At 40.9% G+C, this 14,630-nt stretch overlaps 1 protein-coding gene across 1 annotated transcript; it reads left to right on the forward strand.

Annotated features, from left to right (window-relative positions):
- Window positions 1-1,586: 1,586 nt before the first annotated feature.
- Window positions 1,587-14,540, forward strand: HELB (helicase (DNA) B; the record flags this gene model as incomplete). Its single annotated transcript, XM_010159003.1, has 10 exons — window positions 1,587-1,958; window positions 4,377-4,600; window positions 5,933-6,802; window positions 7,828-7,999; window positions 8,807-8,948; window positions 9,895-10,025; window positions 10,991-11,075; window positions 12,685-12,744; window positions 13,330-13,531; window positions 14,406-14,540. Coding segments are annotated over 10 exons (2,393 nt in total), but the record flags the coding sequence as incomplete, so codon positions are not given.
- Between the last annotated feature and the right edge of the window lie 90 nt (window positions 14,541-14,630).

Consider the following 14,630-nt stretch of genomic DNA (forward strand, 5'->3'; position numbering starts at 1 on the left):
GGCCCGCCGGCCCGGCCTGGTACCCGACAGCCGCCTTGCTGGGGTCGGGGGGCTCGGGTCTGCTGATGTCGCATGTTTTACAAGTGGATCAAATCGAAACTCCCTCCTTCCGCCGTTACCGGACTCATAACAAGTAAAGGGGAAACGCTGCGAAGTAGAATCATAGAATCCAGAGTGGTTTGGGTTGGAAGGGACCTTAAAGACCATCCAGTTCCAACCCCCCTGCCATGGACAGGGACACCTTCCACTAGACCAGGTTGCTCAAAGCCTCATCCAGCCTGGCCTTGCAGACAGGTGATAAAGTGGGTGATAAACCTTGCACAGGTGGTAGGAGGGGGGCGTGACGGGCACTTCTATATGGCCACGCTAGTGCGAGACAAGAAAACGTAGTTTTTCCATTCAAGTTAACTTCACCCAAAAAGTGCCTTCTTTTTCTGTTTATGACATGGAAGGCTATTGATACTTGACAGTAGTGATTCCCTACTTTCTGTGTAGTACTTAGAAAGTCAGGTGATGTTGGAGCAACTCCTGCCTAGCTAATAATATTTTATCTGAAAATTGTTTTAAAAATGTTTTAATTGAGCTCGGTGACAAGGGGCAAAATAAACAGACAAGTTGGTACAGGCCCAAGAGCTGCTGGTAGTGTGTTGAGAAAGCGGTCCTGCTAAACCTGGGTGCTTGCTTTGTTGTGGTGGGTTGTATTTAGTCCCCAGTCGTGGATCGAGGAATCGTGTATTAGTTGTATTAAGTGAGTGAAAGATGAGGCAAACCAGGTCAAACAGAATATTAGAAGTTTATTGTATTTCTTATAATTTTGGTGGTTTCAGTTGCAGGAAGTGTTTGGTGTAAAAATGTATCTGAAGAGGCTGCAGACACTGTGACACAACGCTTTTTGAAAAAACTGTTTAACTTTGAATTGCAAACTTGTCTTGCCATAAATGGTATAATACACCAGTGAGTTTAATTGGCTTAATAAAAATTCATAGCAAGTTTAATTTTGTAGTTCTGACACTTAGAGAAGCAGTTTTAGTAGTTGATTCAAGGTTGGTTCCGATTTTTTTTTTTAAATACTACTGGAATGACTGACATCAGGAAGTTGATGAAAAACCCTGCTTTCCTTTTACCACTGCAATTTATATGAAAGACAAAATAAGCTTTGAACAAACAGCCTTCCAGTACCTGAAGGGGATCTACAAGAATGCTGGAGGGGGGACTTTTTACAAGGGCCTGTAGGGACAGGACAAGGGGGAGTGGGTTGAAATTGAAAGCGGGGAGGTTTAGACTGGATGTAAGGAAGAAGTTCTTCCTGGAGAGGGTGATGAAGCACTGGAACAGGTTGCCCAGAGAAGCTGTGGATGCCCCCTCCCTGGAAGTGTTCAAGGCCAGGCTGGATGAGGCCTTGAGCAACCTGGTCTAGTGGAAGGGCTCCCTGACCATCGCAGGGGGATTGGAACTGGGTGATCTTTCAGGTCCCTTCCAACCCAAACCATTCGGTGATTCTATGAAAACTCTTTTAATCAAACCAAACTTTTAATCTTTATGACTATTAATTAACAGTGGGTTTATTTTTCTTTTTAATGATTCAGTTGTTATACAAGAAGACAATTCCAAAAAGGAGTATGAAGTAGTTGGACGTTTTCCATTAGCTGACCCTTGGTGGAAAGTTAAGGTTAAAGCTAAAGAAGTGAGGTCGAAGTACTTTGTGCAAGGATATCCATCGTATTTTCTGCGGAACAATATAGAAGAGAACAACCGACAAGTCTTTTCGCTCTTTCTTAAGGAATGTGCCGTTCCTGATGATCTTAAAGGAAAGTTTTTTACTTGGCTTCCTATGGAGTCTGTGCTGAGTTTCAGAAATCTTGAAGAAAAGCTGAACCAGTTCCAAGTTTCATACTTAAAGACAGAGAAGAAAGGAGACACTAAGCACTGTGACATCTTCCGCTATGTTTTGAAATCATGTGGGTATATCCTGTGCTATTTTGATTGTTTTATAAGCTAATGAGTTCTATCTCAGATACTGTGTTCAAGCTAACGTATCTTCATATGAAGTGTATATTCAAATGAATTTTGAACATGCAAAGATTCTTCCTTTTTTTTGAATTTGAGGACAATGGGATTAGATTACAGTGGGACAACTGTATCTAATTAAAGATACAGTTAGAAACACGTAAGGACTTTCCTGCGTTTTGTAGGCTTACTGAGTAGAACTGTCTGTGCTAGAGATGCAAAGACACTGGTGCTGGCTTCCTATAGTTTATTCAGGTGTAACAAGGCTTACTAAAAAATGGGTTCAGCACTGCTTAAACGTGGTGGTACGGCTTTTTAGGATGAACATGTGTTCAGAAATAGTATAGCGGCTTCTCTGTAGCTCAGGGGAACAGCAAAGGAGCTCAGGGCAGTCCAAATCAGCTTCACTGAATAGGCTATCTAAGTGAATCCTGCCCATCAGCAGATGGGATGGCTGGGGAGCAGAGTGTGGAAACGCTGGCGTGTCCTCACATGGAAGAGGGTCAGGACCGCTGAGGATCCTGTTGTGGGCTATGTTGTGACTACATGAATGTTAGAGATTGGATCAGTAGCGTGCTTTTGAGTCAAACATCCCTCTTGGCCCTATTGTGGTACAGTCTCTGAGACCATTGGCTGGATGAAACCCAAAAGCTGTGTTGCAGTTGCACGCCTAAGGTACGCCAACCCCTAATGGGCATTCAGTCCGTGGGACTGAACTATAGCTGGTTGGAAGCAAAACACTGAAACAGAACAAGTGAAGATGTCTGAGAAGTGTCTCCAACACTAGCTCTCTTGTTTTGCTTCAGTGATCTGTTTCCACTGTGCCACATTCCTGATGTGGACTTAGGCAGTCCTGGGCTGGTGCTGTCTCAGTGCCATGGCACTCAGTGCTCTGAATTGGAGGGGATCTTTTAAATTCAACCGCAGCTAAATCTGTACAGACAGATAGGTCTATCTATGAAGTCTTCCAGTACCTGGTTTGCTGAGCAGTGGCAGGTCAAAAGATGGGGGTGACTGTTTTGGAGGACAGATCACATCTGATGGGAGAGTTCATAGCTTTTGCTAGACTTTACTCCAAATTACGTGTGTAAGGAGAGGAAAATTTTCAAAGTTCTGTAGACTTCAAGCTTTCTGTTGTGTTTTTGTCACGGCAGAAAAGTTCTTAACCCCTATTTACAGACTTTAAGTCTTTTCAGGACCAGAGAAAGATGGGAAACCATAGTGGTAGAAACTCAGATCTAGTTTGCTGTATGAGTGTTAATGAGATATGTGGATCCCTTCCAATTGAAGTGTGTCTAATAATGTTCATGAATCTTGTGTTGAAGATTGCGCAGCATGCCTAGGTATCCTGTTTATAGTTCTTGTAGTTGGCAGATATTCCCTAATATGGGATTTTGCTGCAAATAAAGCTTTCTTCTTCCTCCGTCATTAGGCAGTAGCAACAACAACCACACCCCTTATGTCGTGTTGTTACTATTGTTACTTTTTCCGGGTTGTCATTGTTAAGGGCTGGAATAGTTTGTTATGCAGGCATTCATGATTCTCCACTCGTAAATTCGGTATTTGCTTCCAAGGGAAAAGGCTTCATTTTTGCCTTTCTGGAGGTAAGACAGCGACCAGAAAAAGTACTGAACTGAGAAAAATGGGTATTTTAAGGTCGTAATTAACAAGGTTTCTTTAACACTTCTATTAAAAATTGCGTGGGTGTGGCTTTTTTTTTTCCCCTATGAAGAGATAAAACTTTACAAGTCTCACTTTCTTCTAAAATTGGGGTTTTTTTTAAGCAGGGAATAGACTGAATCAGTTTCATTATCCTCCTTTTGCAGATCCCGAGACTGATCCAAACAGGCAAAGTGATAGCTTTTTTCTTTCTTTTTTTTTTTTCTTTCATTAAGAAAGCCTATAAAGACCAGTTTTCCTAAGTTCCTGTACTGATCTCATACCACAAATTTAAAAGTCTGTCTTCCTCTTTTGAATTTTAAATGCTCTCCTGTACATCTGTATGAAAATTATCTTTAGATAGGAGAGGCAGGTATGGTGATGTCTGAGCTGACTTTTACAAAATGCTGTTGAGTAGGCAGTTCAAGCCAAATATATAATACATCTTTTCCTGAGGAGTACGTTTAGTTGCAGTTTTCATCTGTTGACAAGTTTCCTCCGCACCCCCATCTCCCCCCCCCCAATGCAGTTCAGGGAAAATAGTCTTGTAAATAATGTGGAAAGGATTACAATTAATAAGAAACTGAAAGAAATTAGGGGTGTTTTGTGTGTAGGGGAGGCAGAAGGGTAAGAGCCAGAGTCAGTTTAAATTGCCTTTACAAATATCTTTGCATGTTGCTTAAAACATTCTTGGTTTATGATCCATACAGTTGCAGGAAAGGCAGTGTTGGTAGCTCTGACTTTTCCGATGATACTGGAATTTTTGCCAATCCTTCTGCCATGTCATTTTTGCTGTCTGTTGGATATGGTGTGTTGGCAAAGAAAGACTGAAGGAAACAGTGATACAGGGCATGAGGAAATACATGTTCAAGACAAGATGTTCAAGTTGAACGAGATATTAAAGAATGATCCATGGAAACTTGGATTCAGCAGGGTAAGTAATGTTAAGCAGGGTAAAAGATGTGGTGTTTGTTACATGTGACCTTTATTAGAATACAGTGCTGTTTCAGTTGCGTTTAGTTTACTAACTGGACATTTGTAGGAGGTAAGCTTAGTTAATTTGGAAATGGATGACTTACTGGGCTCAGTTTAAGCAAAGGGGTGTTTTTCCAGTTGGTCTACATTAAATCTGTCCTAGAAGATTTTAAAGGTGGTTTTGTTACAACCATTTGCTTAGTCTTTTCTACAGGGAACAGAAAATTAAACACATGAGGTAATTGGGCCGAAAGTAAGAAAACTGATTAAAAACTCTCAGTGTTCAGTTTTATACTGGCAAATAAGACTTTCTGTTCTTCCTGCCCGGAGCAGTATCTGTGCTTCTGCAGCAAGGCATGGAGGTTACTCTGTAATAGCTCAGCTGCTCTGGTTGTTCTGCTTTTTTTAACGGGATTTGCTGTTGCTGCTTACCTCCAGGTTTTCCTGTGCTGCGCTTGCTGGGCAGCTTTGCTGCTGTGCCTCACCTTGGCACTCCTGTACCTCAAGTGGGAGCTACGGCTGAAGAGCTCATCAGTGTGATGAGGTCATCTCTCTGCTTCAGCCCCCCAGTGCTTTTACTGACACATGTTCTAACTTGTCTTTTAACACTTCCAGTTTCAGAGATTCAGCAGTCTAGCCAATGTATTCCAGTATTCCGCATCCTTTCTTTAAAAGGCTTTTCCTGATGTCCAATTTGACTATTCCTTGGTGCAATATAGACTTGCTCTCATTTCTTGTACCAAGGATCCGCATTCTCACTGCAGTTTTCCTATTGCTTGACGTCTCCTTTTTTCTTAAGTCTCAGCAAGTCCAGTTCATTTTACTTTCCCTCAATAGTTCGTCTTTTTTATACATCTCAGTCTTTCCCTGTTTTGTGGTAGTCTCTGTAAAGATGGTGTGTTTCTTGAAGTAGCATGTTCAGAATTGGGTACAGCATTCTGGCTGATGCTTTCCTATGCTTGTTTCTAGTTGTTTGTGCCTGTACTTGAAATTGTGCTGATAAGGTGTGCACAAGTTCTCTCTAATACCCAATTTCTGCACCAGGTTTTTGTTTTTTAAAGATTCTGCTTTATACAGAAGGTTGACTGAGGAATTGTTATTCCATCTTACTTTGAAATACCTTGCTTTCAGATAGCTTGAAAAGCATTAGATCTTTGTACATTATGAAAATTTTTGTCAACTTCCACCCTCTGGATTGCAATTTGTATTTTTTATGAGGAATGTTATTCAGCAAGAGGCTAACATCTTCTGAAATAAATATGTGTTTGCTTCTATTCTTCTTTGTGAGAAGATTATCTATAGGGAACTGAACCTTTCTTACTGTGAGGCAACGTGGGCTGCCTTCTGTCAGTGTGAACAACTCCTCTCGAAGATTCCCGACTTGCAGAAGAATGCATTAATTCTGTATGATCACCTCAAGAAACAGTGTAAAGAAATGGGACACACTTATGAAGATCAAGATGAACTAGCTGATTTTGTATCTAAAGATATGTCCATTGACCTTGCTTGGAAATCTCTTGAATTTTTGAAAGATCAGAATGTAGTGATTAGGGAGAAAAAAACAGTGTTTCTGCCTCATCTTTACAAAGCTGAAAAGGACATTGCAATGTGCGTAGGTGACCTTCTGTCAAACCACTCGTGGAAACTGGATGTTGATGTGAGAAAGATACTTAACGTTGCTGCAATATCAAGAGAAGTGGTAGATAACAAAACGAATGATGCCCAGGCTCATGAAGTGGAACGGCTGAAGGAAAATAATCCAGACAACCATAACTGTGAAAATGACTTCCCTGAAAAGGAAGCGGAGTCGACATCTGGTACCCAGAGTAAAGCAGAGGTGGACTCAGATCAGGAGATTGCCATGCAGAGGATTTGTTCTAATGCCGTCACAATCATAAGTGGAAAGGGAGGCTGTGGGAAGAGTACAATAGTTAGCTGCCTTTTTCGTCACTTAAAGCAGATGGAAAAAGAAGTGGAAGCTGCTTCTAAGGACTTTGAAGAAGACCTGGATGCGTCAGAGGAATGGAATACCTTTGATCATCATTGTGAGTCAGAGAACATGCACACAAAAAAACTGAACGTACTATTTACGGCACCTACAGGGAGGGCAGCAAGCCTTTTGAGCGAAAAAACTAAGCTTCCTGCTTATACACTGCATCAGGTAAGGAATTATTTTTTTCTTTAGTTGTGTTCTGAAAGACCTTTTGTCACTGTCCATTCTTGTATTGAAAAAAGGCAAAAAGCTTGTTGTTTTATTTTCCTTATGAAATGTGTAGCTCTTAATGATAGTGCTTAGGTACAGCTTGTCAGCATTTGAAAGTCAGTGTTACATTTTAGGGAATCATACAATGTATTTCAAATTACTGATTTTTGCTGTAACTTTTTTTTACTTGTACACAGACTTGTGTGTTTCTGGGACATCTGGTCTTTTTAGCTTCTTGGCTTTGTTTTTGTTTGGTTTCTTTTCTTAAATTAAGGGAGAGATACTTTCTAGATGGCAGAGTTATTTTCTAGTATCCTGTTGCCTAGCAGTCATACTGATACCTGCACACACATGAAGAGATCAGTAGCCTAGGGCTGAATAATGAGATAAACTTCATTCACACAGTGTTTTCCTAATTACTGTTTAATATTGTGCAATTTTTAAAATAATAAAGTAGAAACCAACCCCTTTGCCAATAAACTTGGGTCAAGTCTCTGTTGTAGTCCTAGGTGCCAAGAGGACATCGGAGGTGTGGAACAACCTGTATAGATCAAAATTAAAATAACGTAAAAAGTACCATGGGCTTATTTAATCTCTGGGGACTGGATAGTTGCCTGTTCCCCTTCCCCATGCACTGCTGGGGATTTTTTAATGTCAGCAGGTTGTTCTATGAGGTGTTCTGTTGCTGAGCAACCTAATGGCTGACCTTATATCCTTTAGAGTTCCTGCATTAAAAAAGTATGCATTTCTGTGCTTTTATCTAAGTAAGTGATGATAATCTCAGCTAGAAATGTATTCACGAAGGAGGAAGATAAGCCTGAATGGTTGAGTCTTCTGAGTCCTTACAGGTTTAAATTCAGAATCTCAGATAATAGCTCTAAACATAACATTAGAAGATGCCACACTCTGGAAGCCTTTATGAGACAGTTGTTCACAGTTGTTTAGTGAATCACAGAGCCTGATTTAGTGTGTTTTGTTTTCAGATCATCTATAGCTTCAAATCGTGGAGGCAGAGTGAGCAAGTACAGCCATGGAAGTTTTCTACTGTGACAGTTCTGATTGTGGATGAAGGAAGTTTGGTGTCTGTTCACATTCTTAGTGTAGTTTTAAAACTCTTGTGTAAGCATGCTCAGCTTGCCAAACTTATTATTTTAGGTAAGTGAAACAGCAAACTTAGAATATTTAATAATACACCATATGTCACCCAAGTATGGGAACTGCCACTGGTCTCACAGAGTCTCTTAACAACCTCGGGATGTTGCATTCTTCTGTACTTGGATGTTTCTGCTTATTCGTAAGGTCAGATGAGATGGACAGTTTTCTATCTCAGCTATCAGTATGAAAGTATCCGTGTCTGTTCTCTGTTTAGCGGTGTTTTATCTGATTCTTAAAGTATTATGACTTCCATGTGGTTGTGTTCCAAGCTATTGTGTCTTGCAACTGGAAAACTTTTCTGACTTGCTTAAATTTGCAGAATATAATGTTAGTGTATTGATCACGTGTTAGAGGGGAGGTTTCACGTCACTCTTTATGCTGGGATCATCTTGTTTCAATTCAGGAAGGAAAACAGTGTAAAACGAAAACTTTCTGCTGTCTCAGAGGTTTGCTTTTTGCATGCCGTTTATGGCGTTTGTTTTGAAATGTGTAACTATCAAAATGTGTTTGAATGAGATGTGATTGCTGTCAGTGTTCATCTTGCGGAGTGATTTGCACCTGCTAGTAAAGCATTACTGAGTGAGGAATGTGAAAAATTTAAACTACACTACAGCCTGATCCCCAGGAGTTTCTTAGATTCTTTAAAGTTTTATTTCACATGAATGGTATTGAAGAAGCATGTTTCTGTGTAGAGGGTTGAGTATTTATTAATTCCAGTGTTTGTTTTTTTTTTTTTCTTTCCAAGACAGTTTGTAACAGATGATCTGTTATTGCTTCTCACAAGTAACTGATTTGCATTCCGTTTAGGTGATACGAGACAGCTACCGAGCATAGACCCAGGAAACATGTTGGCTGATATCTTTGAGGGTCTAAAATCAAGAGGCTGTTCTGTGGAACTGCGAACTAATCACAGAGCTGAATCGCAACTAATTGTAGATAATGCCTCAAGGTAGGACTTGTGTGTGCAAGAAGCATTCTTGTAGTAGGCCTGCTGCTTTACCTGCAAAATAGTAGCGCATCCAGATTTGACTCCTTGGGACTGCTTCTGTTATTCAGAATTGGGAGCACTGGTTTTAAAAACAAACCCATCCCCAAAACAATAAAAACCCATACATTTTCCAGGGGTATATATATTGGTCAAAAAAAATGTGTGTGCTGGAATACTCTTGAATTTAATGGGATGTTATTTCACTATTAAATACTCTGTTGTTTTCAAATGAGTTGTGCATGCACAAATCACTTTATGCCTTCTGAAATGACTTACAATTGCTTCTCTAAAAAGGAGATCTAAAGACATTGCTGGTAACTGTGACAACAGCTAAAACAGGCTGAATTATATTGAGAGTTTAGATGTCAAAAGCCATTAAATCATAGTTTCTTTTTATTTGTTTTGCTGCATTAATACCTAGAAGTACTAAATGTTTCCAGCATCTGCTTTACTTTTGGTCTGGAAATAATACTGTTTATCATCAGCGCATTATTTCATTTTTAAACTTCAGTAAAATTTAAGTCCGAGTGCCCCGAGACCTTTGGATGTTGAATGGAATGTGAGTACTCTGAACTTTTGCAGGATGTCCAGAGCTACTAAGTGCTTTGCAACACCCCTTTTTTTTGGTAATGCTTCTGTGTTACTCCAGTCTGCGCCCATGAAAAGAACTGATGGGTGTCTACTGCACTAAGTGTCTACTGCAGTGCTGGAGGGTTTAAGAGAAACACCTTTTTTTTTTTTGACATGTGAGAATAAGTTACACTCAGAAGAAAGTGTTTTTGGTGTGTGTAGCGTAGATAGCCCAAAATGTATAAATGGTGAACTTCAAGCTGATGTAGATGACGATATGCTGGAATTCTTTAACTAGAAATATCTTTTCTGTTTTCCCTCCACTGCTCTGGTCAAGAATCTCCCAGCGGAAGTTTCCTGTATTTGATGAGGTGCTGCAAGTTACTGATTGGAATGAGGAAATGGCAATGCCAAGCCCAGAGAAGAAATTCATTCTTATTGCTTTGCCCACTGGCGGGGGTTGTGACAGTACGTGTGCACAGTCAGTTCGTGATCTTGACTTCCCCTTTGGAAAAGCGTAGGCTGTTTGGCTGGAGCTAAGGTTTGGGGAAGGTTTTAGTCTGGTTTTGTTGGTGGTATGAGTTTCAATGCTGGATGCATAGTTTACCGTTTGCCTTCTGTAAGAGCGCACAGCAAGACCCATAAGTGCAAATGGCGATGCTGTAGTTCAACCAGTGTGAGAAAATCTGGTTGTCTTTTTGTGTTGGAGCTGTAGCTGTCAAAGCTTAAGAGATTAAATTTTTCAGAAGTGAATTATTTGAGTAAGCAGCAACTGTAACAGGATGGTGTGTGGGACAGGAATGTGCTCTCAAGTCTAGAGTCCAGTTAGGGAAATGGAAGCAGAGGGGGACACCAGTGCTTCTTTAAAAATATTTTGGGGTCAGGGTTAGGGCCATTGTTTTTGGATTGAGTAGCCTCTACTTTATATGCATCAAAAAGCCTCAAGGGGGATGTGGAAAAAAACAGTGCCAATATCATCACCTTATCTTAATGTAGTAACTTACTCAGCAAACAGAATACTAAATCCAAATTTCTTCTGTGAAATCTAAACGTATAAGTCTGTGACTTAAAAACATTCTGTCTTCACCTCTTTAATGTGCTGGACCAAAACCTTACTCTGCATGAAATACGCTCTGTTTAACACGGAGAAATAAGAACTGCTTTCCTTCCTTATCACTGTTGTCTCTCAGATTTTTAACAGTGGCATAACTGCATGATATGTTTTGGGGAGAGTATATATGCGGGTGTTTTGTGATCTGGATTTTGGAGGCGGGGAGGGAGTGTGGGTTTTTTTCTGCTTTGTTTTAACCAAGCAGACATGTCACTGAAGCAAGAAATAAGCAAAGACAATTTCATGCTGAATTATGTTTTTCTTTCTTAAATTGGTTGTTTTGCATATTTTTATGCCTTACCTTTTATGTCTTCTGAAACAGATTTGCAAACTGCCATAAAGGCTTTACTTAAAAAAGGACCAGGATTGCAGGATGCCAAACAGTCACAGTTCATCGCTTTCCGAAGGTAACGGAGCATGTGGGCAGACCTTGCAAAAATCCTTGCTGGCAGCCACAGTCTGAAAACAGCCAAATGCCTTGAGTTGGGGGAGAGTAGCAGCAGCATCATAAAATTCCTGGAGAGAGCAACAGGCTGGGTGTCTTTTCCGGTGCCTTCCGGTTGCCCCCAGCCTCTCCATGGAGAGTTGCTTTGTTTTTCTGTAACCTTATCCTTGTTCTGCACCATGATTTCTGCCTTTGTGTTCATCTGCACTGTTTACGCTAAAGAAACAAAGGGTGGACATAAGCGGTCTGGTTTTGGAGCGCTTGTGCTCTGCTGTTGGCTGCTGGGGTGGCGTTCTTCAGAAATGAAAGCTGAAGGCTTGACTGGGAGAGGAACCCACAAAATAAAAAGTCACATCCATGTTCAAACGTACCCCGTCGCGGCAGAGGTGAATTCTGTGGTGCACGATGAGACACGTAACCTCCTGTCTACGCATGCTCCTGTCATGCTTGCGCGTTGATCACGTGGCGAGGGCCAGATTTAGTTGTATAAGCAGATGTGCTTTGGTGCTTCTGTCGGCAGTGGCGAATGCCTGCAGGTTGGGTGTTTGGAAGCGCAATACTGATCATTTAAGGAGGGTGGGATGTAGGGCTCTGACATGCTTTCCAAGGCAGACAGTGAAGTTTAGTAATCGCTGATGACGTGAACCATCATGGGCACGTTAATAGTACGGATGGCCTCCCAGAAATGCTGAAGGGGTAAATGCAATGTCCACTGGTCCCAAGAGTCCATAAGCTTACACTGCTGCTCAAAAGGGAAGTTGAGAACGAACTGTTCCACTTTTATTTGTGAAGAGCCTTTTCTCAGCAGTTAAAACCCACCCGCTATTTACAGGTTACCTGTGTGGAAATAAGCAGTTTATAAATTCTGACTCGTTCACTTGTTCGTTGTGAATGCTGAGTAACTCTGAAATCCATTTTATTTCTCCAGTCTGTGTTCAGGTACAATATTTTTATTAATGATTTCCATAAAGATTCTTCTAGAATATATTTATAGGTACTTAATCTGCATCCCAGAGAAGCTGTGAATTCCCCATCCCTGGAAGTGTTCAAGACCAGGCTGGATGAGGCTTTGAGTCAACCTGCTCTAGTGGAAGGTGTCCCTGCCCATGGCAGGGGGGTTGGAACTAGATGATCTTTAAGGTCCCTTCCAACCCAAACCATTCTGTGATTCTGTGGTTCTGTGATTTAAAAGTTAAAATTCCAGGCTTTAAAGAAGTAAATGAATCTGCTGTCTGATTTTAATCCATCCACAGACAGGATGTAATACACCCAGGCTTTAGTTTTTCTTCAGTTTTGTTCGTTCTCTTAAAATCAAATACAGGTGTGCATCGCAAACATCCTCGCCTCACTTGCTATTTTGTTTGGACAAAACTGTTCCGTTACTGCTCTGTCCTCTAAATTCTGCATCAGCGATTGCTTTTACTGGCTGGTGGAAGATCATCGTAGCGAAGATGGGCTTTTCCCGTTGTTTTTTAATGAATGGTAACATGACATTGCGTGTAATTGATGTATGATTTGTATTAGCTAAGTACATCACAGTTTTGTTCATGTTCTTGTTTTGTATGACTTAGGCAAGACTGCGATCTGATAAATGAACTTTGTTGCCTACACTATTCAGACCATGTAACCAGGTAAGCCAGTGTTTTGTTGCATTTTTTTCCTGTGAACAACCTCCTTTGGTTTTGAAAGTGTCACAGCCAGGCCAGCAACCTAAAATAACATTTTAAAACTTGGTATTTCACCTAGATATTACTATTTATGTTAGAAATCATTTATACAGTAATCTTTCTTTGATGGGTTCTTTACTGTCACCCTGGACTGGGAAGAGAGAGAACTTAAAGTGTTTGCCTTTCATTTAAATTGTCATTGTGTGAATTCCAAGTGTTTGAGTTACGGCTGAATATTTAAAACTGCCATAAAAGGTACTTGAAAAAAAAGAACCCAAGGTTAGTTCTTTTTTGCCACTGTATGATTCCTCAGTAGATTCTGAAATATTTTTGGAAGCAGCATTTTAGTGCTACTCTGGTTTACTGTTTTTTACCAAAAGGTTTTACAAAAGTTGAAGAAACACCTTTTATAGGTGAGTTAACTGTTTTGAACATTAATAAGGCTCTTAATCTTACCCAGGCATAGAGAGGGGAAAGAGGAGAAATACTGAGAGATGGTAAATGCATCCTTTGTAAACACCTTTCTCCCTTTATCTTTCTCTGACCTAGAGACAATAAAAACCGACTTTTGTTTCAAATTCATGACAAGATTTCCTGCGTGCGGAATACGTATCTCAAGGATCTCCTGCCAGATGGTGGCTTGAGAGAGGATCCGCATCGCTGTGAATGCAAAAGTGCAGGAACCTCCTCTACAGAGCCTGCCGAGGAGGGCAAACGACTGTGCAACGGGGACATATTTTTCATAACGGATGTAAGTCCTTCCGGCAAGAACTTGCACAAAAAACCCGGTTATAATTTGGGTCCTTGTTGAATCCCTAGAAGACAGCAGTGCACACTGTGAAATTTTAGTCCGCAATACATACTTAGTTCTTCTGCTAAACTGTCGCATGAAAGGCAAGAAAGAGGCAGACTCACAGTAGAATTAAAAAAATCTCTGGGCACTTCTGTAAAATGTGTTTTGAGATGGTCTGCTCCTGCCCAGGGTCAATACGATACAGCTGAGTATTTACGCAATATAAGTTTAATACATAATGTTTTGGATGTAGGTAGAAACATGGTCTAGAAACAAGTAAAGAATAAAGCTGATGTTAGAGCTTGAGCTCTCCCCTGGCAGAGAACTAAGCTGACCAGTAAACACAGCAACAAAACCAGCTGTATTTTTCTGCTGGGTTCAGTGCGTTGAGTACTCTCAACAGAGGGTCCTCTCAACAGTGAAAGTATCAGTATTTTGGGAAAGGGGGAGCATACAGGGTTGGTGGGAGAGAATAGACTTTTCTCCGTTTTTGGCAACAGAATGGCAAACGGCCTCGCTGGTGTATTTCTCTCTACACTAGGATAATATTTAGTTTTCGGGGGGGGGTAAAACTGCCTTTCTCAGCATTTTCCTTAGCTAAGAGAAGCAGTTAGGGTAGGCCCTGCAAAGTGAAACTATGTTCCTTGAAGGTAGCCGGGGAAAGAATAGACGTCTTTTGGGTTTAGTGTCTTCTGAAACTACTTCACTCTGTTGACACTGCAGCCATTGTGATTTCAGGGAAAGCTAGTGTATGGACACAGGCAAATGTGTAGACATCGATCCAACTGCCGGTACGAGCGTACTGCTGAGCGTTCTTGTTCTGTTCCTGTAGGACACAGAAATTCAGAAACAGCGCTTGCTGACCATCAGCAGCACGTACGGCTCCACTTTCACAGTGAAGTACAAGGCGCTGAAGAAACTGTGTCACATAAAACATGCGTGGGCCAGAACTATTCACACGTTTCAGGTAAAAAAACCAAAACCCAGCTGTGAGCTGCTAGAACTTTCTCACGGCTTTATCTTGTGAATACACTGACTTTTCATAGAATCATAGAAT

The sequence above is a fragment of the Eurypyga helias genome, unplaced genomic scaffold (assembly GCF_000690775.1).
Source record: "Eurypyga helias isolate BGI_N326 unplaced genomic scaffold, ASM69077v1 Scaffold32839, whole genome shotgun sequence".
NCBI classification, from domain to species: domain Eukaryota; kingdom Metazoa; phylum Chordata; class Aves; order Eurypygiformes; family Eurypygidae; genus Eurypyga; species Eurypyga helias.